Source organism: Pholcus phalangioides, unplaced genomic scaffold (genome assembly GCF_987345545.1).
Source record: "Pholcus phalangioides strain wild (caught in Gottingen) unplaced genomic scaffold, Ppha-v1.0 ptg000004l_1, whole genome shotgun sequence".
Lineage (NCBI taxonomy): Eukaryota > Metazoa > Arthropoda > Arachnida > Araneae > Pholcidae > Pholcus > Pholcus phalangioides.
In genome coordinates this window covers 14846332-14872411 of record NW_028301597.1, presented here as the reverse complement: position 1 = coordinate 14872411, position 26080 = coordinate 14846332, and the positions used below count along the sequence as shown (strand labels likewise).

The window sequence follows — 26080 nt, the reverse complement described above, 5'->3', positions numbered from 1 at the left end:
TGAAGGGATGATTTCGATTTTCATCAGAGTATATCAGCTTTTTCTTGCTCCCTTTTTTTCCCTATCTCATCGCTTTTTTTTATAATTTTTCGTACAAGCTTTCGAATATTAAGCAAATGAATAAATCTTCCCTTATAACCACTGCTACACACCGTTCAGGCATTTCGTAAACACGCTCATATTTTTCTATTTTTTCATATATCAACATTTAAATTAAGTCAGTTTTACGCGTTAATATCACATATCCATCAATTACCGTATAAATACCAATCTCAATTGGTTATAAAACTGATTCTGTAAATCAAACGATCTGAGAACTAAAAAAGTCCCCTTTCAAAGAAAATTTTCCATATATATTAGAGCGAAATAAGAAAAGAAATATCGAAAGACATACGTTTGCGGAAAATTCACAGGCAACAATTCATCGACTAAGTGGCATAGTGAGTGGCCCGCAGCACATTTCCAGATGTAAATGGATGAGCAGGTGAACAAGTGAGTGAATGAGTGAGCAGATGAGTGAGAAGATGAGCAAATGAGTGAGCAGATGAGTGAGAAGATGAGCAAATGAGTGAGAAGATGAGCAAATGAGTGAGCAGATGAGTGAGAAGATGAGCAAATGAGTGAGCAGATGAGTGAGAAGATGAGCAAATGAGTGAATGAGTGAGCAGATGAGTGAGAAGATGAGCAAATGAGTGAATGAGTGAGCAGATGAGTGAGAAGATGAGCAAATGAGTGAGTGAGTTACTCATACCGTTACTCAATCTTTCGGCAACTCACTCATACCATTGCTCACTCTTTCGGTAACTCATTCATACCGTTACTCACTCACTCACTTACTCAATCGTTCACCCAGTTGGTAATTCACCCGCTTTCTCGACCACTGATATTGTTACTCACTTACTCGGCCACTCACCCAATCACATTATCACTTTACTTAATCACTCACTCACTCACTCACTCACTCACTCGATCATTCATAAAGGTACTCACTCGATCACTTATACGGTCATTCACTCACTAACTTTTTCGGAAGCCCATTCACCAACTCATTCGTTCAATCACCCACACACATATGCATTCACTTGCTCAATCACTCTATCACTCACTCACTGGTGATGAAATATTTTTGATGAATTTTCCTATCGTGAATTTTCCGTAAATTCAAAAAAGTTTGTCATGTTGATGTCCATTCTCAGCTTGAAAATATGTAATGGTATTAAATGAAGTCTCTCGTGTGAATATGGCATCCCTATTATTTTTGACAGGATATTTTTCGAATACACAAAACCCGGAATCACAAAGTAACCGATAACTAATAATCGGCGCATGAAAATAAAAATAAAAAATCACACATATTCTGATTGAGTTTTTTTTCGATTGCTTAGATAACCGATGCAGGTTTCATTACATGAAGACCCCTTTTGGATATCTAACAAGAGCTATTGATTAACTTTGAACAAATTCGATTCGTTCAGAATGACTGGAATCCAACTTCATCAGTTGTTCCAAAATTAATGATTGGCCATGAAATTTGATGGAATGAAAGAAAGGAAAAGAAGAGAGTAATGGAATGTGAGAACAATGTTGATACTTCAACGAATTTGAATACAACAAATAATATGCGATGAAATGAATTCTTTATGAAAGGGGGGTTTTTGAAATACGGAACGTGCGTGGCATTGAAACACTGCATCAAAGAGATGGATATTTATAATACAGAAACAAAGCAAAGGAGGAGGAAAAAAACAGATGTAGTCAGAGATTAAGAGAGAAATAGTTTCCCTTCAAACTATGTAAACGATAAACGAAAATCTTTTTCCTTGTCTTTTCAGAAATCGAATGAGAATGAAGAGTTTTAATATATTTACCGTTGGATGAAAAATTATTTCTCTGAAAATAGAAAACGGATATAAAGCGGTCCATTTTTTTTCTCTTTTCTCATACCAATGGATTTCTCTCTCTCTCTCTCTCTTACAATCTGTATAAAATACATCTAGATGAAGCACATAAAATAAAATCATGAATGCCTCTGCAGATTGCCTTGTGTGTGTGTGCGGCACTAAAGACATCTTAACAAATAACCGAAGGGAGCTCCTTTCATGCATCCTTTAGAATTTATCGTTCAACTTAAACGACGGAAAGTAATTCCTTTTCTTCCGCCAACCCGCGACGACCAACCTGGTGAATTTTGAATAAAACACATTCTACCATCCTACCTGCTTTTCGACCGACTGGCTATCCGAATAAGTAAAATAACAGCAGCGAGACCACGAATAAAGCTTTTGTTGGGAGGAGAAAAGGGTTTGTGTGCATGGAAATCGAGCAAGAGTTTCGGTGGAAGCGGAGGACACATGCGTCTTGAATAGAAGAGCAGCTTCTTTCTCATCTCTTTCTCTCTTTGCTTTATCACCGCCTTCCCCCCCCCCCCACTCGTAATTTCGATGATAAATTTCGTAAGGTGCACCCTCACCTCCAAGAGTCTCCTCGTTTTATCGCCTGTTTATGGCTTTTCGGGCCGGTGCAAGGGAGATGATGGGGTCGAGCAAAATGCTCCCAAGAACTTTCCTTCAGAAAATATGAGAGTTGAAGGCGCCGTTCTTTGAGAAAAGAGGAGGAAGGGAAAATGGAAGTAATGACCACAGCTTTTCAAGCACGTGGTACTAAATCTTAATTATGCGATCCTCTCTGGTAGCGCTTCTCGCTGCTTCACAGAACATAGACGAAAGTATTCATTCCTTGGAACACCGTTATAATTGCCTGAATCGAAGCTTATCCGCGTCGTTCACAATAACAAGGCAAAAGTAATTAAAGGAGAAAAAAAGACCGTTTATATGAACGGCTTACTTGAAGATTAGCCTACTTCCTTTTGACTTTTTGTTTTGATTTGGAAGTCAGTGGTTGCGTTTAATAAATGTATTCACAAAATATACCTAAACTGCGATACGGGATGCTTAAGAGAAATCGCCAACTCAGAGAAATGTATGCATAATAAACTATGTGTACATTTAACGAGCTCGGAATTCTGGTTTAAGACTCGGTGTGAGTAAATAGCCTAACTTAAATTTCGTAATAAAAATTATGCGAGAATAAAACTGATTCTATTTTCCCCTGAATTCTTTTAACGCGTTTACATCTATTCAGAGAACGCCGGGATAAACAATAGAAAATCTACCAAAGAAGAGAACTGAAACTCCGAACTTAGAAAAAATGATCTATTTCGCCTCCACGTGAGTTCATCGGTAATGGTGACAATAATTCAAGTGTAATTTCATTTTCATTTCAGCCACACAATTTCGTTGGTGCTGACTGGAAGGATATATTAAATGATGTGGTCAGGTACATGTTCATTTCTTCTTTTTGGCATCCACAGTTTTAAAAACTTCAGCATTTCGATTAAAAATTTGGAATGTTGCTACCGCAATTGAACTATATACCGGATGAATTAGAACTAAATTTAAAAGTTTTCGGGTTTTTTCGCTGACGTGAAGTACAGCTTCTGTCTTTCGACGTACTGTAGTTTAAAAACAGAATATACTTTTTTTTCGATTTTATTGAACTTGCAACATTTGGGTTTGATTGTCATCTTTTACAAAAGGAAACTGAAAAACAAAGATTTTTTTTTGCTCCCGCAGAGAAAGAAGCATTTTTCCAACTATTCACTCATCCAAAGGATTAATTTAGAACTAGTTACTTTAGACATGGTGGAAATGATTTTCGAGAAATTTCTATTATTCTTGATCTACATTGCACACTATAATATACAAATTTAAAAAAAAAACTGTCTTCTTTGGAATATTCTCAATTGAAAATTATTTTGTCTTCAAACACGTTTGCAAAATACGTAATCTCATGAACTCATTTAAAAATTCATAAATAAATCCAAGATGATTTCGGAGAGCAATTTATTTTTTTTCAACATTTTTCAGTTCCAGCTATACTGCTTGTCAAGTACTACTAAAGAATATATAGTACCACTAATATATCTCACTATCAACAATTTAAAATCAATGAGTATGTGAATAACTTTAACGGACGATACATTTTGGGACGATTTTTAGTTATCGTCCGTTGGTATATTACATCATGGTATTATTCAGGATAACAGCATGAACTTAATATAAATTTTCCGGGGAAAAAAAGTTTGATGGTTTGTGGGAAAAAATTTCTGTTATGTAATTTTTGGGATATATAAACATAAGACTTGAACAACTCTGGGATAATTGTGGGTCAGTGATTTTCGGGGGGGAATAAAAAAATTTTTTTTAGTTAATCAAAAAAGTTTTTTTTATCATTATCAGAACTGTGATAGTTTCATCAAAAGTATAACTATCTCGAATATATCTTAAAACTCTATAGTTATCTCGAAAAATTCAATATTTACTCATTTTTTGCTGCGCTATACATCACGGTAATACCTTTTCTTTTTATTAAAAAAATTCTATGAGTATTTAAGAAATAAATTTCTATATTCTGAATTACCGGCTTACGTTATAGACATAGGAAATTTCGACTGGCACACAGCAATTGATTCATGCGTGTTGTAGTGAGAAACACTAACTCTTTCGAATCAGAAAAGGGAACGGAATTAATCATGTGTGTATACGAAAACATTTTTCATAAAATGTTGAGAAATATTTTTTCCAATATGGACTTGTTCAATTAATATTCTGAATTTTTACTACGTAAATATAATTAAATCTTTTCAAGTGATTAATAATGTGATTTATGAAGTTTAAATTTAAAAAAAAGAAAAACCACGGTGCGGTTAATGGAAATAATGAATTTGTCACGAATAAGCTTTAAAAGGAAATACGGATAAATAAATTTTGAATTTTCTTCTTGGTTTCCAAGTCCTTTGAGCCTTTATCTTACAACAGATTTTGAATTAAAAATTATGAATTAGAGAAAAGAGAGAAATTTCATATCTCCCTTCAGAAAGAGGGAGATGCCATGACCCGAGGCTCTTTCTCTAAAGATTTCGCTTCTCTTGCGATTCACTCCGTGTTTACTTTTCCCGAATGAAAGTTCCTATTTTCGCTGGAAATTCTCAAAAATCTCCTAAAGTCGAGAGTTTTGTTTATACTCGTTCATGAATTTTTAAGAGCCGTCTTTGTTTCGCCGCTCCGTTCTTTCTCGAGATAAGTTTTGGAGCTCGACTTCTTCTTAGTCTTGTTATTGTTATTATTATTATTTTGTTTAAGGAACATTTTTCTTGCTTAACAAAAGTTAATTTAATTTTTCCACAGAAATATAAATGAAAGCATTTCTCTCTCTCCCGTGTATGTGTGTTTGTTTGTTTGTCTGCATTATGTCTCTCTCACTCTCACGAAACTTCAAATGAAACTAAAGCTCTGTGATTTTTATCACTTTTCCATTTCTGAAGCCGTATTTTGAGGAAAAAAACTATTTTTGAATAAATTCGATTTACTCGTCGGTTCACTTGAAATTAATTTCAAGGATTTTAATGCATCGTACAAATGATTTCACAACGTTAAAATGCGTCCTAGTCAATGCAAATGTCAAATCGGAATCGTTCTATTTATTTTCCGTCATATTCTTAAAGATTCGCGGCAATCAAGTTTTAATAAATGAAACGAATTCAGTCAAACTCGGTTATAACGATCTTTGTTTTATATATATATATATATATATATATATATATACATATACGGGGTGATTATAAAAAAACTATCCCGAGATATGGGCCCCTAACTATCATACCATTCACAGAAACTGAATGAAATTTTGGCATAAGGTATTTTGAGGTATGCGCTCAAGAATGATATGGAAAACGACAGTGTCATTTTAACAGTTACGGTTACAGTGAGAAAATTTCGAAAATATCAAATGGCAACACCAAGTTTTTTGTATTGGAATGCGATCTCCATACTGAAAAACACTAAATAGCGTTGGAATGGCACCTGTAGCACGAAAATCCCCGGAGCTAGGCAAGGAAAAAGTAAAAAGGACTTTTCCGTGCACCAGAGCATTAATGTTCGTTTCATTCGTCACACCGTTTCTTCGGCTGAGATCCCAGCCTGATTAGTCCTCGCTCCACAAGGTCATGTGGAAAATTTGTGAAACACAATAAAATGCTTTATTTTATGCTGCTTCTCTGTCCTTATTGGTTGTCCTCACTTTTAGCCTATCTACCGCCGGTGATTTTCATGCTACAGTTGCCGTTCGAACGCTATTTAGGATTTTTCACAATGGAGATCGCATTCCAATACAAAAAACGTGGCGTTGCCATTTGATATTTTCGAAATTTTCTCACTGTTACCGTAACTGTTAGAGTGACACTGTTATTTTCCATATCATTCTTGAGTGCATACATCAAAATACCTTATGCCAAAATTTCATTCAGTTTCTGTGAATGGTATGATAGTTAGGGGCCCACATGTCGGGATAGTTTTTTAATAATCACCCTGTATATATATAAGGGCACTTTTGCGTATAACCTCAATAATTGGTGGCCAGGGTGGATTCCCAAAGCCAATGCTGTCAAGGAATCTTACTTATAACGTCGATGAAATTGCAACGACCTCAATTATAGTGACACATTTTTCATTACTTTCGCTTCCACTTTTATGACGTTCTCCCAAAAAATATGTCAATAATTATAGCTCATCACATTGAGGCAATGTTTGTCTGTCGTTCTATTGATGCAAGAACGATTCATTATATGTTATACGTTCCGACTTTTTCCTGATTGACATGACCCCCCTTCACGGAACATTGTCGTATTTTCCCTTGGTTTTTCTGCAAATTATATGCAATATATATATATATGTAATGAATATATGACCATATATATATATATATATTAATATTCATCTCATATATTTTGCCATGTTCATTTTTTCCCAAATACATATGTATTTGAAATTACTGTGCATCTATATATTTCTCGCCAAGGTTTGTTCACATGCGAAATTTGATTTCAACAATTGGCAATCGTATTTATAATAAATATTTCCCGTCATTTTCTCAATCAAATATGGTCACCCTGATCATAGTAAAATAACAGCTGGATGAACAGTTTCGGTTACATCTGATTACGTTTTTCGTCAAACTTCATGAGGCTTGAAAATGTCAGCCTCGGTTATAACGTCTCCGGTTGAAAGGATAACATTTTTGTGGAATCGTCGATGTCGTTATTACCGAGTTTCACTTTATGATAAAAGCCAAATGTAACAAAAGCTATATTCGGCGTATAGGGAAAGACTACTGTTATATTTGGTAAATATTTTATGGAGAAGAGGATCCTGTACGTTCCAGCCAGATTTTCTAAAATATAGATGGGCATGTAATCAATAATAAAACTTGAATGTAGCAGAAACAAATACCGCACTTGTTGCAAACAAAAACTTTTATGAATTTAATCTTGATAGAAATGTACAGTTTTAATTGTTTTATATCGTTTATTAACTTTTACTATGCTAAAAAACCTGTTTTAGAAGGTATTATTAAGCGTGGAGAAATGCATACGCGCAGATACGTTTAAATATATGCATGTATCTCAAATATTATGAAAATCATATCCACATACTGAAGAGTTTGTTTCGAATATTTTCACAAGGGTTCGGTATTTATGAAGGAATTCTCTGTTCACAATCTTTTATAGTGCATACATAATGTTCTAAAATCAACACACAGCATAGATAATCCTGAATGCTCGTAACGTTTTTTTGCATTTTCAGCTTCCGTTTTTGACATGCGGGGCCCGAGTTTTGAATTCGAACCTCCGAGTAAAGTGGACTTTGACAATTCGACTGGAGCGGTTATAAGATGCACAGCGAAAGGCAATCCACCACCTGACGTTTGGTGGGAAACAAAAGACGAAGTCGTTGTGCACGAAACTCCCGGTATACAACACGTACGACCCGACGGATCGATGGTTTTTTCACCCTTCTCACCGATACAGTATCGCAGGGATATTCACGACAGTACTTACAGGTGCATAGCACGTAATATCGCCGGAAAAACGGCCAGCAGGGATGTAAGAATCAGAGCCGGTGAGTTATTTTACTAAAAAAATTTATCTTCGTTCCTCAATACCACTTCGTAAAAATTCCTTTCAGGAACTTCTTATGAATTAGTGCATGCCAGAAAGTTTTTTTTTTTCGTTCGTGTGTATTGTGTAGCCACATGGCGAATTTATGATGTCAGAGTTATGCTTATGCATGTTTTGTGTTCGAGAATTGCTGTCATTTGTATTCCATATTGGAGAAAGGGAGTAAAGTTGAACTCGATTAATCCTGTTTCGGATTAAGGGCCATTCAAATATTACGTAAGCAGATTTTCAGCCATTTTTGATCCCTCCCCCCTTGTCAGCAAAAGTCAACAAAACACTACCCCCCCCCCCCCGTCAGCAAAATTTCGTTAGCAGCTTAGAATATTTCATATCTTCAAAAAGGAGTGGTTGAGGACGTAAGCAACCTTCAAACCCCCCCCCCCCCCGATGCTGACGTAATACTTGAATGACCCCTTATCCAAGGTTCTCTTCTATTAGTTTTAAAGAGATACATAAAAGTCACGAACATACTGTAAAACTACGTGAACAGCAAAAGAGTAAGGGAGTAAAGCGTACAGCAAAAAGAAAAAAAAGAACATACAGTAAAACCACTGACGAAACGCTTTTCGTCACAAAAATATCTGTTCAACTGCAAAGGCTGCATGTAGTGTGACATTAAAACAATATGTGTGGATAGAGGTTTGTTCAGACATTGGAATTATCTTACTACTAACACTACGTAAATATACAAATACAAAATACAAGGTCACAACAGGCAAAATGTCCAACGAGGTGGCTGAGGAAAGGATGCCCATAACAAATATGGATGATATTTCTAAAATAAAGCAACCCCCCCCCCCTCCGAATCAAAAATGCAATTACATAATCTAGAAGTAATATATACACATGATAAAATATTATACAATGCCCATAAAGAATACTTATGGTTGTCTTGTTCTAAGTATGTATAGCTTCTCGATTTGCCCCAAAATGTTTATCGTATTTCTGTTTAAACGTGTCAATTGTATTAGAATATACTACCCCCGGGGTTAATAGATTCACATTAATTTTTGGTATTTTTAACGAATTGGTACATGCCGGAATGTGTGTTCAGGATATGTATGGGGCCCTAACGTATTTATGTTGTCAGAATTGTACTTAGTTCGTGTTAGTGCTGGTGTCGACATCTGTCTCCGATATTTTGAAACGAATATGGTAAATGCTTGAATTTTCATGTTACGCAAGTATCATGTTGAAGGTTTACCTACGGTGTCTGCAGAGAAACTTTTCAAACATTTAAATACTGTTTTTCAAAGCACTGCGATACTTAAAATGTTGTAAATTGTCAGTTAATACATTTGTTATACTCACTTCATACATTTATTTCAATATTTACACCATAATTCATTTGATATTTTTATTGAATTTTAAAATAATCGTTGTCCAACGTATATAATTTCCACCATTTACAACTCTTATTTTATGTAACCTGGAAATCTAATCAGTTCCGCATCATAGTTTTTTAAAAGTCTCGTCCCAATCAGCTCTGATAATCGGGCCCTCCCTAACTGCACTTTAAAGATTTTCTCTATCCATGGTTTTGGTGATTTTTCGCAGATGAGAAAATTCTGATGAGAGATTCTTTGCTACACATTTATACCCAAAAGAATAAAAACAATTTAAAAAAATGGCTTTTAAAGCGTTTAATATAAACTAATGAATATTCAGCACTGTTATAGTGAATAGATGTTTAAGCTCTTTTATTACATATCTACTTGTTTTTCCGTTTATATTTTCGCCTCACCATGTCCATCAACAACAATAAACAATCTATCGATCCGATATAAACACATACGGGAGGGGAATAAATAAAACAATATCTAAAAAAGAGCAGCAACTAAAGAGGATATGAATGTGGTGTCGGATGGCAAAGTAATATTGAGAAAAGAGCCATCAAAGTAGCGTATATACGTAAGAACCTATCATGATCTTCTGGATGAGAGCTCTTTACGCGCGGAATAGGAGAAAGAAAGCAATAATCACGTCCGCATACTGCCTGGTCTTTTCTTCGTAGATTGATATTTCACAAAAACAGGATATTAATATCGCTACAGTGCACGGAGTCAAGCTAAAATAACAAAACCACCTTCCTAATAAGTAAGACGTTTCTCTTTCAACGTAGGCTTATATTCAACAGAATAAAATAGACTGTGCGTTTCGTCACATTGTTCCACTGACCCTCATTAAACGTATGCCAGCCAGCATCCTCGATAGCAATACTGAGTCCTTCTAGTGCCCGTTATTATAAACCTCGAGGATAAGAATGCCACAAAGATTCTTTATCAAGTTCAGACCCGGTCACAATGCTGGTCAGTCCGAAACTGAAAAAAATATTGTGAGAGTTAATGTTTTGCGCATCTTGAAGTAGGAAAGAGAACATTTTCATGCTGAAAACTCTCACTTGGATCTTTAAGAAGCTCTTTAAATGGTAGCACATTTTACTAGAGTGTTTTCTGATTCTTCTTCAAGTGTTGTCTTCCCTCGAGAATCGACAGAGTGGTCTGGCAATTCAATACTGTGTACCTGTTCAATATTTTTTTAATGGAATCGAACGAAAATAAAATGACAAACCTGACTTTTTTCAAATTTTCCAGTAAAAGTCATTGTATAATAAAGATTTATTCCCAAAATAATCATTTTGAATATTAAATTCTTTTTTATACTAATACAAATACAAAATCAGAAGCCATAACAGGCAAATTGCCTGAACAAGGTGGCTAGAAAAATAAAGAACATTCAATAAAAAAATAATGAAATAATGTGAAAAAGCCCATGAGAAATATGGTTGTAATAGCCTAAATACAGCTACCCAGCATTAAAAAGTCAGCAAAAAGTAACGAAACGACTAAAACACTCTACCCATAGAAATATGGTTGTCACATCGAGCTTATATTACTGTGTGTTATAAGAGAATAATTTATTATTTTTTGAGTGAAAATCTTGATTTTTTACATATTAAACTTCAATTAAGTGTTTCCCTTGAAGTTTTCACGGAAATATTTTGTTTGGAATATTGGTATTATTATAATAATTTATAAAGTTTATTTATTTAATAATTTTATTATATAAGGTTGGTATTATTATAATTTTTTAAATATTATTCGTAATAAATATAAGTGATGCATTATTATTTTGGAGACAGTCAATCAGAAAAGTAGGAAACATCAGTAAAAGCTGGAAAGATTAATTAGAAATAAGTAATTATTTCATTGAAATGGAAAGAATTGCAAAAATGTAGAAAACGCGGTAATCACGACAAAGTAGTAAAATTATCAAACATTATTATTATTCAATTATACTTCTCAGCCTGTGTGGATGCTTATTTTTGATGTGAAGTAAAAATAATTTTTCAAAAAATATTCATTAGTTTTAGAGAAAACATTTTTTTCTCCTAAATTCGCTATATTGACCACTGTGCGCCGCGACGGCAGCGACATCTAATGCAAGAACATCACGTGACTCGGTGAAAACAAAGCTCGTTTGCCCATAGAAATCGATCTCTAAATATTTAGTTTTAAAGATTTAAAAAAATGGTAGAGAACTGATCTAAAGATGAAGAAAGATTAAATTATTTCTTTTTCAATAATGCTGGAATAATTTCTTTCATTGATTCTGAAATTATATCTCATTAATTTTGGAATTATCACTTTCATTACTTTTGGAATTATCACTTTCATCAATTGAAATTATTTCTCGCATTAATTTTAGAATTTTTCCTTTCATTAATATTGGAATTATCTTTATTTATTTATTCTCGAATGATCTTGCATTTATTCTCGAATGATCTTGCATTTATTCTCGAATGATCTTGCATTTATTCTCGAATGATCTTGCATTTATTCTCGAATGATCTTGCATTTATTCTCGAATGATCTTGCATTTATTCTGGAGTTATCGCTTTAAATTGTTTTGGAATTATCGCTTTCAATTATTGTGCAATTATCACTTCATTAATGCTGAAATTACCTCTTTCATTGAGTTTGGAATTATCTCTTCCATTAATTCTAGAATTTTTCTTTCATTAATTTTGGAATGATCACTTTCATCATTCTGGAATTATATTTCATATCGTTTTCATTAATTTTGAAATTATCTCTTCCCTTTATTCTGGAATTATTTTTCATTAATTTAATTATTATCTCTTCCCTTTATTCTGGAATTATTTTTCATTAATTTAATTATTATCTCTTTCATTAATGCTGAAATTATCTCTTACATTAATTCTAGAATATTTTCTTACATTAGTTCTAGAATATTTTCTTACATTAGTTCTAGAATACTTTCTTACATTAGTTCTAGAATATTTTTTTTCATTAATTCTGGAATTACCTCAAAGATGCTGAAATTATTTCTTTCATTTATTGTTTTATTGTTTTAAATTCCCGTGGATGCCATAAGAAAATAATGGGAAATTGTGTGTGTTCTCACCGAGTCACGTGAACTTCCGACCAAAGGTGTTGGGAGGTACCCTTGTAAACACTGCCTAGGCGAAGACCGCTGACGTTATACTCTCTCCGGTAATATAAGCTCGATGGGTTGCCGTTCATGGATAGCTTCTCGTATACTATTACCCAGTTTATCATATTTCATCTTAAAGTAGTCTGTCTTGGGGGAATTTTACCCCGTTGGGAAAAAAATTCTTTCGACACAAAAACCTGTAATTGTTGTCCCTAACCAACCGAAACTGGTGTACCCCGCACATTCCCCATAAACAATATTATTGCAAAGAAAAGCACCGTACAGGCAATTGCTCTTGTTGTTGTTTTTTTTTCTTTTTCACGTTCTATATCAAAAATAGAGAAAATTATATTTTCACTTCATTCATTGAAATGCAAAATCAATATTTTTCACTTATTGAATTTTTTACGTTATTAAAGCAAAAACTTCCATTCCTATTCATGATGGCAATTTCTTTTGTTTAAACCATAACTTCATGTAACAACAATTTTCAAATAAAATACGTGCGATATTAATATAAGGTACATAAGTAAAAAAAACTAATAAGAAAAACTTACCTTTACCTTATTCGGAGATTTTTTCAGCACTAATACAAACTAACTATAAAGTTAATCGAGTCCTCTACTGCGAGTCAAATCAAATTGCTGAATCACAGTCACTTGTCAGAAAGTGTTTTTCATCTATTATTTTTCGAAAAGTTTTGTTGTAAGAAGAGTATAAAAAAGAGAAGAAAAACGGAAATGGTGTTTGAGAAGTTCATCAGGAGTTCAAACATCTGTTCTGCTATCGTCAGCTTCACAATGTCGTTCGACCGCGTCGACAACTTCTCTCGTCTCACGTGAAATTCTTTTTATTTTTCTTAGGTTTATACTCCCCCAGCAAGGAGAAGTTAGCCCGCAGCTGTTACTTACATCTTGTAGAACCCTATAGGTTACGATGTTTTCACCGAATTTATTAAGGTTTTCTTTACTTTTTTGTGAGAACTCCTTTGTTCAGTTTTCTCGAGGACATTTATTTTCTGTTTTGTGCTGAGTACACAAATATTTCTCTGTGTGAAAAAGAACGTGAGGTATTTAAATATTTGTATACGTTCGTAAGTTCTTTTAAATTGGTTCGACTTTCATCGGAAAGCTTCAAAACATGAAACGTGGATGGCTTCGTAATGCTGTGCTTTTTATTAGTGTGCAAATGCTTATATCATCTGAAGCAAAAACGCTTTATCGGCACATATCTTCTTACAGCAAAATACTAAAATTTTAAATTAAGTATCAAAGGTGAAAAACTGAAACCAAAAGCTTTCCTTTACTTTCATTTATGCTCATAAAATTCCTTATTTTTGTTACAAATATCAATTACTTCAAGCAAACATTTTCACGAATTTTTGAAATTAACAAAAAAAAGACTTATTCATTAAATAACGATAAATATCTTCCATATGTATTATAGAGCAGTGTTGATGTCCAATATAAAATTTTGCGATGGTGATCACTTTTTTCGGCTAAAGCATTAATTCTCCAAATAATTATGAAGTTGAATATTTTTCCAGAATTTAAAACAGATCTGTACTCGGAAAAAAATGTCATTGAAGTTTCAAAAATTTAATATTTTTCGTCAAAGCAAAAATCGCTTTTCATCGCTTTTCAGCTTCACGGAGCTCTTAAATTTTATTGTCAATATGTCATATCCATCTCTTACTTTTTCTTTCCCTTTTTTTACATTATTGCTTACGAAAAAGATAAAGTATTCAATAAATTCAACAACCTTTAAGATAGGAAGATACTCGGAGACATTTCGAGAAAATCTCTGGGCATATAAAAACAATGCTGATAATCACATTTTCCGAATGAGAAATGCCAGTTTCGTATCGCCCCGACATCATCAACCTGAGGGGGAAGAAGCATACATAGCCAATAATCGAAAGAGAGCAGAAGGAGATCACAAAAAAAAAATAGTATTGAAGAAAAGTGCTTTTCTATTTCTTCCGAAAGATTTGGTTAAAGTTAACCACTTCGAGAGCCAAAAGGAAGTTCAATAAAAAAAACTGAATAATGGAGGGAAAAGTTTTTAAAACTCTCGGGAAGCGTTCGTCTATATTGAAAAAAATAAAAGATACCCATACGCATTTATTTCGTTACACATCAGACGTATGGCTTGGTTGTGCAAGAAGAGAGCTTAAAGTTTAAGAGGTGCTTTTAAGAGATAGAAATATATATATATAAGAAAAAAGAGAAAAGAAAATGTAACTAAAGAATAACAGTTTCCGTGGTCTTAAAAAGCAGAAAATTCGATCGTCTCTAACGCTGTATTTTTTTTTATCGGCGCTCCATAGAAAGATGAAGCTACGAAAAAAATTATGGATGGAAAAGTGAGAAGAAAAAGCGGTGGAACCCAACCCCAAGGATGACGAAAAGCACTTTGAGCTCTAAGAGCATTCGAGATTTTAACGTTCTCTTGCAAGCATTTATTCTATTTTCTCTTCTTTTACTCGTTTTTTTTTCTGTTCTCACATTTTTTTGGCAGGATATTTCACCAGGTTTTGAAGACATGGTATCCTGTGATGAAAAAATATCAAGGGAAAATTTCTCTTCCTGCGTTTGTCAGGTTCTAAGAAGCTCAATGCACCTACGAACCCCTGTGAAAGAAAGAAAAGAATTCGCATCAATGTGGCACAATGGTCAAAATTTATTATCGAGAGGAGAAAAAAAATATCGGAAATTGGATAGAAAAACCGAAATCTCTTATAAAATTCCCTTGGTGAAAATTCACGCGATTGAGGATTTTGTTCGGGGTGATCCTGTAATCATTTTCGTAATCATGTTATACTAACGTTTAAAACTTTGAAGTTCCGCACAATATATAACTCTTTTTTTTCATTTAATTTCCCATCGACAAGAATCGACAAAAAAAAACGGGTTTTCGATATCATTGTAAAGTTTTCACAAACACTAAAAAGCTATTATGTTGGATGTCGCAAATTGTTCGCACGGCAGATATCTTTGCAATCGTTAACTTTAGAAAGATACTTTTAATTACAAAAAGTTTTGAAATGATGTGCAGTTACTTAAAATCTCTAAATTTGTTTGAGGGGCCGTATACCTAAAAAATAAATAATTTTACTTTGTATACAGCTGCTAAATGTTTCAATTATTGATATGTAAATCCCGCTGTAAAAAATCGTTTACAAAGAAAATTCACATTTTTAAATGACGCAATATATTTATCGAGATATTAAATATTTAAAATAACTATGTTTTGGCAACTCATCGCTATGTTGAGAAGTTTCTATTGGCTCAAAAGTTGCCATTTTCGGGACTGTACATTCACATTTTTTGACAATTACAGAATTTACAACACTGATTTTAATTTACGTTTCTCAGTTTGTAAACCATACTTGTAATCACTGACGATAAATGCTAAAAAGGTCGAAGTAAATATCTCCGTTGATATTGCATTTAAATGTATGCAAGTTTTTGCAAATTACTTCTCGTAACTGCATTTATATTTCACTATTCCGAAGTTTTAGAACATAGGGTCTACATAGAAAGCTAATTTTTCTATTTTTTTATATGTACGAACCTTTGGGAAATTTAAGAACAATTTTTTGAGAAACCACGCGCCATTTTAAAACTTTTCCTAATTGAAAGCATGTTTCTGAAGTCAGCAGTTACAGAGATAGATAGCTGTGAAGAACATGAATGAATGAACGCCAGGATCTCTGCCGCCGGACCTATCCCGTTACCGAGATCTCTTCCAGCCTAGCTTCGTGGCAGAGTCTGGAACAAAGTGAGTGCACCTAACAGTCTGATTGTGTAGCTAGTGTTGTGTTTGATATTTTATTGCTGCCATCTATACTTCAAATTGTGAGTGAAGTGTAATGATTGAATATTTGTTACGTTGTAGGCCTGTTGCTCTCTGTGGCGAGACTTTTTAACGGGTAGATCGGCTCGCATTCGCACCTTGAAGTTGGAAACCACAGAAAACCAAAGCTGTGAAGAACAAAATTTGCCTGCATAAAGACAAAGCATTTTTTATTTTTTTGTTCCTAGAAAAAAAAAGAACAGAATATGTATTATTTCGAAAGGGAAAAGAAATAAAGTGGGGATCAGAGTGAATTGGTGTCATCCTTGAAGAAAATTTCAGCCATTGAAAAAGCAACTGTTTGTTTTAAAACTTTCATAATTAAAACATTTTGGCAAATCATGTTACTCACTATGCTTATTTTCATCATTCAAAAAAGGTATTTATTTGAAAAAATAAATAAATCTTCATTGTGTTTGCATTCAGCTGAGAAAGAAGAATCGCCCAATAAATCTGAAAGATCGGAAGAGTTATTATTTGAATCGAGCGCGAAACATCTGTTCGCCATACGGGTAATCTTGTTTGAGCGGCACGTCGTTATTAAATTCATTGAGGGACTTAATTAAATAGCAAAGTAATCATTTCGGTGATTAGTTTGTCAGGGCACATTTAATTAGTATGGAAAAGGGAGTCGTTCCGGCGATCCGCGTATCGGCTTCTGTTGGTCGTGATGCACGCTTCCTGGTTTTCCGGCTGTAATCAGCAACTCTTGTAAATTTCGCCGAGACCGACAAAGATGTTGGAGATAGCCGGTGGAAGAGACACAGAGAACTCCGCTGACTAGTATACTCTCCCACCTCCTAGCAAGAAACTATTTCATATGATATATAGCTTCTATGGCTGCACTCTCGAATCGTCGTTACTCTAGCCTTCCTTAGAGAAACCCTCCGTTAGGATTCTGTTTTCTCGGGATGCTTCGCCAATTTACTGCTTGATTAAATTGTAGGTATGACCTCATATCTTATATATAGGTTCTGTGTCTCGACGATGCGGATGCTTAATGAAATTATTTTACCTTCTTTCTTCTTTTTATTTTCGAAGGGGGATAAGTTAAAAAAGAAAGACGTTTCTAGTCCCCAAAAACAATTTGTCATAATGTTTTTGGCATTTTACCATTCATTTTCTATTCTCAGAAGTTTGAATGTGAGCAACGCAAAATAAGCGATGGCAGAACTAATTATTTGGTTAGTACAGTTTAGCTCGTCTCGTGGTAGACGAAAATCTCAATGTTAATTTTAATTTATTAATTAAATTTATTTTTTTTTGTAAAAATTTCTGCCGATTTTTTAATGGGGGTGTGCCTAAAAACTATTAAAAAAAACACGTTCATCTCCAGATCAATTTTTTTTAAGGATTAATTTCTTATTTTATTAAAAATCATATTTCCACATTTATCCCTGTACAAAAATTCCTTGATGAAGAATGATAATTCAAGTCATACTTGTATAATATATTAAGGCTAAAAGGTGTATAAAAACCATTGCTGCTTATCCACGCATCTCTAATCAATTATGTTTCCCCCAACTCCGATCTCTGTGGAGTTATGAAATTTTAATTAAATCAAAGTGTCAACCAAACTAGGTGCATTTATAAGAACTATATTATTAAAATGCATCAGAGATTCAGACCAGTAAAAAACGAGTGTAAACCTTTTTCGCTGTTTCTTTATACATCACTAATTCTATATTCTTTAAAAAATATATTTTTATAAACATATATATTCCATGAATCGTAATACAGAATAGATTTTATCTTTCCTTTTCTATAACTACATGTTAGTATTCACTCTATGAAACTCTATGAATTACTATGGAAATTCTGTGTTAGTATTAAACTACTTTAAATAAATATTTTCGTGGAACTTCGTACACGAGGGTTTCACACCGATAGTAAACCAAGTCCATTTGTGTTTATTATGGATAATAACACCTTTAAGTGTTTGATAGATAATTAACTCAGTTCAAGTGATGTAAAGGAATTAAATATGTCAAAGTTCAGTAAAAACTATAATTTTTTAGTGTCCTGCTTTTACAGAATCTTTAAGATGTTATTAACCATAATAAAGATAAATGGACTTGGTCTACTTTGGTTGTGAACCCTTCATATAATAATTTAATCTGGATCATATCTGCTGAACATTTTTGAATGCAGTAACTTTTTAAAAATTTTGAACATATATGCTTATAATCAAATTTAAGAATAAAATTTTGAGATTTCAATCGATTTGTCAAACGTGTTGTGCAGTGCAATTTATTTTTTATCTTTAGTCAGTTGGAGGAAAGTCATGGGACTCTCTCTTAAAAACAGTAAGCTATCTCAAATATGAAATTCTCCGCAACATCATTGAGCATGAAATTCAGGACAATTTTGTTTCTGAGTTTCGAAACTCCTTGCACGATCAAATTTTCATACCGATTTTCATGATTAGTTGGATTTTGTGATCCAGTAAGCTACTGTATTCAATTCTTCTATTGTTTCATCTTTTTTCTGTGCAACAAACTGATGAATAGCTCTCTCCAGCTATGTCTGATAAATTCCATACAGAAAATTTTATGTAATTGCATGATTCTAAGCAATCGGTGCATAAACTATTTTTGAGACTATCCGAACTATGATAAACAATAACTGGATTTTGGATTTAAATGTGCGGTATTCTTTTCATAATAAGACGGTTTATTCACGCATAATCTACGTTTTGGTAAGCTATGTTTCATAATATCTTGGATAAGGACAAGGCCCAACTTTCACAACTTTGGGGCCGTTCAAGTATTACGTCATCGTCGATGGGGGGGGGGGAAGGGGGTTCCCGATTTGCTGACTTTTGATGACAAGGGGGGAGGGGGGTTTGGATAATGCTTACGTCATCAACTACACTTTATGAAAATATTAGTTAGGATTCAGAGGGGCAGAGCTGATGACAAAATTTTGCTGACAAGGGGGGGGGGAGGGGGTCAAAAATGGCTAAAAATTTGTTTCGTAATACTTGAACGGCCCCTTTTGTCTAATTCTAAGCTATTAAACGGAATAAAATAATCCCTAGTAGTCCGAGTTAGCAAAATTGTAAAGATGAAATGGGCTCTTTCACGATCATCAAATTCACTAGCCACTTAGCTTTCCATGCCTTAACTCGGCATCGCATTTTTTTAGAAGACCTATACGTAGAATAATTTATTTCATAATTTCTAGCCCCAACAAAGTCAAAGATTCAGTCACGCAAATAAGTGTGCGCGTATCTTTATTGAAAAGAATCTCATTGGGAGGAACTTACAAAACTACATGCAATTACGCTCTGTAAGTTGCAAACTAGTGTCAAACACTCGTTAGGGAGTGAAGAGAGCAGAAAGGAAGAAGCGATTTAATTAAATTAACGACTCGGAAGATCCCCAAATGTAAATGCATCCGAGAGGCAATGGAGTAAAGAGATCTTCTCGCAGCTGGAAGCCAGCCTATCACCGCAGAGCACCTGGAAGCAGTTGCTAATCCATAGGTTAGTTTATTCCGATTCATGGAATCCTTCTCATTTTCTCAAGCTAAACTAAAGCACTCTCTTACTCCGAAATAGCAGCGGAGCGAACAGTCAGGCCAAGGCAACGCGCAAATATGTTTTCTCACTCTTAACTCTTTATACTAGCGCTTGATGATGCCCAGCCATTCTAAGAGAGAGAATCCCCACACTTATTATACACCATCCATCCCCTCTCCAGCATCCGTGCATTCCTCTCGGTGTGAGTTTGCACAGCTCTGTAGAAGGGAGCGCAATCATACAGCTGAGAAAGATCAGCTCGGCATATTCCTCGTAAATTATCGTAATTAGTGGGCGAAATTCTGCATCCTTCCTACCCTTTCATCCCAGATCTCTATGTCTTCAACCCATCCCCTCGTTTGTCTCTTTCATTTCAAGCCAAACAACATCTCAAAACAAGAGCACCATGAGTACCAAAACTTCCTTCTCTCTCTACAGCTCAGATACTCACAAACTTTGGAAATTAAAGGAACACATATTGCGACTCGGTAACTGAATGGTGACTGGACGAATATAAAGTTCAAATGAACAAAAAATAATTTCAGTTAATATTCTTAATTGTGTGGTCCAAGTGTTATATAGACATGAAACTAGGGTTCTTTTCTGTTCGCAACTCTATAAAAAAGGGATAATACGAAAACAAGATTTAACTATATGAAATTTTTAGTACCGGTACTATTCACGAAACTTTATTCAATTTCAAATTTTAAAATATGTCACATAGGGGGAGAGAGGGAGCAAACGGACATTCGACTGCACAGGTAATGGCACTAATTATAATTAAGGTTCCATCAAACCCAGGCTGATTTATCCGCCATCTTTGTGCGAAGTGTGACGTCATTATTATCGCTACTGCCAATTGCTGTTCTTTGTAACCGAAGCACCATATCTAACATAACATATGTCATCAGAATAAATATTCAATTGCAAGGAATACGAGAGAGACGCAATTTGTAACTTATATAATCCAGTTTCGGGTAGCAAAAAAACTAACAATTGATTGAGACTTTTTTAAAATTCATCTACTTGAAGTACTTTTAATAATATAATAGTATCTGATACACATTTTCACCCGCAAATTCCAAGAATAGAAGCGTCGGGCCTAATCTTTTTTCCCCAAAGCCAATAGGTCGAACAGTATATGGAAAGATAAGCAAGAGCGTGAAAATTGTTTTAGACACATAAGGGCTCGGCTTGAGCTTTATGTAGGCTTTGGCTTTCTTTTTTCTCTTACAAACAGACCACAACTCCGGTCTATCACCATGGCAATTTAATACCGAATGAGTTGTGCCGGAAAGGTGCATGCGTGCTTAACAACAGTCGAGTATTGTGCGCGGATTTTTTTAGTGATGCGATCTATTTTTCAAATCATTAACGGAGCGAAACGATTTAATGTTCACTGTAGGGCTTTGTGTAGGCTACTTCTATTTTTGAAGTAACTCTGGAGGTTGCTTGACGTGCTTGAGCGTTAACAAAAACCCCCCCGACTCCGACGCCATTGCAGAAAAGTATTTGTTTTTCAAAGACTCCTTTTTTTCATTTCACGAATCACAGATAGAATCGCGTTTGTAGTTTCAAGTCCAAGCTATAGGGTAAATTTTACATCAGTCGAACACGTGACTTTCTGAAACTCAGTTTTGTCTCCTCTCAATGATGTGGGAGGAAAGCACTGCTCAGAAACGAAACTGATGTGTATCATATGGTTTCTTCTTCTTTTCTATAGAATGGAAGATGAATAACTGTTTCTAGAAAGAAAGAAACAACATTTTATCTAGTCCGCATTCTAAAGAACACAATTGGCGGTCTCAAAACTGGGAGCTGTTGTTTAAAGTGATAGTGATAGAAATCGAGAGACACCCCGGCTCTGTCACACTCGGTGATATAAGCACATTGTCCCTGAGGACTCGGGTGCCTCCGAGGAACCTAACCATTAATTGAGCTTGAGAAAGATATATTCCATACATGGGCAGGTGCTATTACGCACCTCGCCAGTAAACAAATATAAAATTTATGATCGATTCAATGAAATCAATCATGAAATGGTGATTCATGTAAATATATCACAATTATAAATCGCAGGTTATAAATCACGAAATCATCATAATAATCGTCATAATCGAGGATGGTTCTTGATAAAATTTGACTTGATTCTCTTCAGGGATTTTCATTGAATCAGTAACTATCACATCAATGAAAGATGTCAATCTGCTGCTGGGTTGATCTAATCACTGCAACGTGTGATTTGGTCCAAAGAAATTCGTGAGTATTTGCTGCCTGTATTCAGCTTTGCGATAAGCCCGCGTGAATCAAACTATTCTCGACTACTCTCAGTCTCCTCTTCTTCTTCTTCTTCTTCTTCTTCTCTAAACAGGTGTACGAGATCGCTGTGTGGGTGTAGTTGACGTTGGATTCTAGTGTATCTCCTAACTGCATAGGTCGTTCTCTATCTGGTTCTGGCTCCAGGACTGTAGTTCTGATATCCTCAGGGTGCTGCTCTAATAAGCGGACCAGATAACGTATTTTATTTTTCGAATCCTCTCGCTTCAGGATGCACTCAGGCAAAGGTATTTGTTCAGCTGGCTCTCAGAAGTGGAAAGCCGTTGTCTTGGGTCATAGAGTTGCGTAGTGAAGAGGCGTGCCTATGGCCGAACATGCACATTTATCACTAAGGATTGATTTGAACCTATGAAGGTTTGCCGGAAACGGGCCATGGCCCGTTACGAACATTATCATCTCACGCGACCATTTATGGTTCCGAGGCATTACATGTCGCAGGGACCGGGCTCTGTGTTGACATTCCATCTCTGTTGCCATTTATTCATTAGCTCCTTCCATAGGATTGCTTTGGCGTGTGATGCGGGAAGCAGCAGATCACCTGTAATGATTCCGATTTCGGCAGCTTCCTTCGCCGTGGTATCCGTAAAATTCATTGCCCCATTGTCCTATATGTGCTTTTACCCGAGAGATGCTTGTTCTGGTATGATTGCAGAGAATCTGTCTTATTGTCCTAGCCATTTCAAGACTTGTCTGATGATTAGAGACCGCCAGTATGCTGGAGCGATTGTCAGATCTAATTAGGGCAGCTTCTTGATGTAAAGAAGCATCTAAGACTGCGTTGTAAATGGCGAAAAGCTCAGCCTGAAACACTGACGTATCATCCTTTAGCTTGACCGACCATCAAGCTATTACTTGTTTACCTTTAGTCTTAACATATGCAGCTCCAGTGACTTTTTCGGACTTTGATCCATCCGGGTAGTATATACGTGAGGATGACTGAAGCAGCTCAACTTCGTTTTCTGGTACATCAAAACGTATTGGGCTATTCCTCAGCCCGACTCACGGGTGGGATGTCCAACCCTTTATTTTGCGTTCATATGCCTGAGGATCCAATGTATTTTCCGTCGTTGAGACTGGCTTGCGGAGCTGGAGTAGGCGAGCCGACTTAGCTAGGAACTCCATTTTCAAGTTCAACGGGGATAGATAAGATAGTCTGGAGAGCATTTGTCGGGGTTGTACTATAAGCTCCTGAGGTGTACAGCAGGTATTCTCTCTGAATTGAGTTCAGTCTGTTTGAAAGCTGTACCCGAGGCGATTCACACCAGATTGACGCTCCGTAAGCCATAATTCGCTCTGCCACCGTCATATAGAGGATTCTGCGCATTTCTTGATTAATGCCCCACTTTGATCCTGCCATAAGTCGCATCTTCTGCATGGTAGTAGCAACTTAATCCTTCATTTTCTGGATATGGGACTCCCATTTGAGGTCTTGACTAACGGAAACTCCTAGATACTGCAATACTGTAGTTCTTTTTATTGTCTTTCCCATCATCCAAATCGATGGGGGACGCTTCTTTGAGATCCAGAGAAATCTCGTTTTGCTCGCTAACAGTTTGTGATGGATTGGAGCGCCTTTCCCGCTAGCTCTGCAGTTCCCTTGATCCTCGGGTGAGACGCAATAACAAGTATATCATCGGCAAAGGCCTGGACTCGGATATTGGCTGGCCACTCCATTTTCAACAGCTCATCGAGAACTAGATTCCCTAAAAGAGGACCCTAGCACGACCCTTGTGGTGCTCCCTTTTGCAGATATTTAGTAGTCGATCCCGCGTCAGTCACAATCGCAGCTTGTCGATCGTGCAGAATGTCACACAAAATTGCCTTAAGCTGTGGAGGTACAGACATTTCCCCTATTCGGCGAAGAATAGATTTGTACCTTATGTTGGCAAAAGCACTTTCAATGTCCGAATGGAGATATGACGGCTACATCGTTACCTTTGTCTCGCTGAGACTTAATTTCTACCATCATATCTTCCAAAGCCATCTCAGCTGATTTGCCTTATCGGAACCCATACTGATGAATGTGCAACCAGTCAACCCTTGCCGTGTAATACATGATCCGTTGAACTATAATTCGCTCCAATACTTTACCAACAGAGGAGAGTAAAGATATTGGCCTATATGACCTCAAGTCATTAGGATTACGGCCTCTTTTCAGAAATAAAAGGAGCTTTCCGATTTCAAAATGACTTGGGAAATATTCGATTGAGAGGCACTTGTTGAATAAAGTGTGTAGTAGATGTGGAAAGGATCTGTTGATTGCCGTGCCCATTCGATTATTCAATTTATCCAATCCAGGCGCCTTATGTTATTGTCTAAATTGCCTATAATCCTTCTGATCTCTGATTTAGAAATTGGTCTGTCACGACATTTTTTTTTTAATATTTTATATATATTTTTTCCCGCTAAACAACCGGGAGTTAAAATTTAGTGACCAACCCAAGTGGGATCATCAGTTAGCGTGATAGCGCTTATATTTATCCTCTGGAAACGGCAAGTATAGTGTGTAAATGCATTAGGAATTTTTCGTATTTTACAGTGTATTTGCGTTCTTCTTTTGTTATTATCTATGACATATGAATAGTTTCTCTTCTTAATTTGATAACTTTTGTCGCACTACGGTCATTTTCTACATACAAGGGCTAATTAGACCGGGACCTACAATTTATTGCCGATTCCGAACGGCAGGCTTGTTTTTTTTTTTAATGCTCATCGAGAGGTTGGTGCGCCAACCCCTCGATGGGGGACTCCCTGCGGTAGCAATTTTTTCTGTGGTCATGTCGCCGTTTTTCTTGTATCCCTGTGTCAAAAAAGTTTTCTGACAAGGACGAACCGGGTATTGAACTCGCGACACCTCTAAACATCCTTTGGTACTTTAGGCGAGTATCTTATTGACCCGGGCTACCACGCGAGTGCCCAGGTTTCTTCTTCTTTTCATAATAGTAACTACACGTTGAGATGTCATGATTCGTGTATGTATTTCTATCTTATTTGACCAGATACGGTGTAACCGGTATCGATAGATGTCATCGCTAACTTTATTTCTCAATAGCAGCACTTTTTGTTTTGCCCTTTCTAAAGCTTTTTCTTTTCTATGAATGTTAGAAATGATTATATTTCAAACGTTCGAACTACTTTTCAAAAAAAAATCAGTCAAACTGATGGTTGGTCAACAATTTTTCACTTTTTTTTGTAATATGAGTGAAATAAGTGTTTTTAGACTAATTTTGGATAGCTGTATTCAAATATGAACATAGAAAATCTCTATCACTTACAGTTTTTTCTGTATGCATGATGACCATCTTTTGAAATACATATACACTATGAAAAACTTACCCAATCTGTGGCATTGACCCAGCTCCATTTTTTTGATTAAAGGGTTGTACATAAACATAAAGCCCGTGTTTCTCTTTCAATTAAAAAACGGGCAATCCGATTGGAATTAGAGATAAAATCAGTGTTACCATTCCCCAAGTTTTAGATGGGAAAAAGTTGAAATATGATTTAAGAGATGGTATTTTTTACCATCATTTTTAATGTACTTAGAAATGGAATTTTCTGGATGTTATGTCGAAACTAATATTTGGAAAGAAAAGTGATTTAAATCACTTTTCTGGCACACTTTTCATTTCCTTATACTAATGCGTGTTATAAGGAATTGAAAAGTGTGTCTCTGGTGTATTGGGTAGCGCACTTGCCCGGTATGCAAGGAGACCCAGGTTCGATTCTCGGAGGAGACAAATCCAAATATTAGTTTCGGCATAACATCCAGAAAATTCAATTTCTCTGTAGAAATATGATTTCTTATCTTTCATAAGTGAATGGCCTAA

At 35.4% G+C, this 26080-nt stretch overlaps 1 protein-coding gene across 1 annotated transcript in view; it reads left to right on the top strand.

Annotated features, from left to right (window-relative positions):
* The window catches only part of LOC149086590 (cell adhesion molecule Dscam1-like), a 236354-nt gene that overhangs the window by 18600 nt on the left and 191674 nt on the right, over nucleotides 1-26080 (top strand). Inside the window, exon 2 of the mRNA XM_089230963.1 lies at nucleotides 7701-8015. Within this exon, the coding sequence (XP_089087089.1) occupies nucleotides 7701-8015 (315 nt within the window). The remainder of the gene's footprint in view (nucleotides 1-7700; nucleotides 8016-26080) is intronic.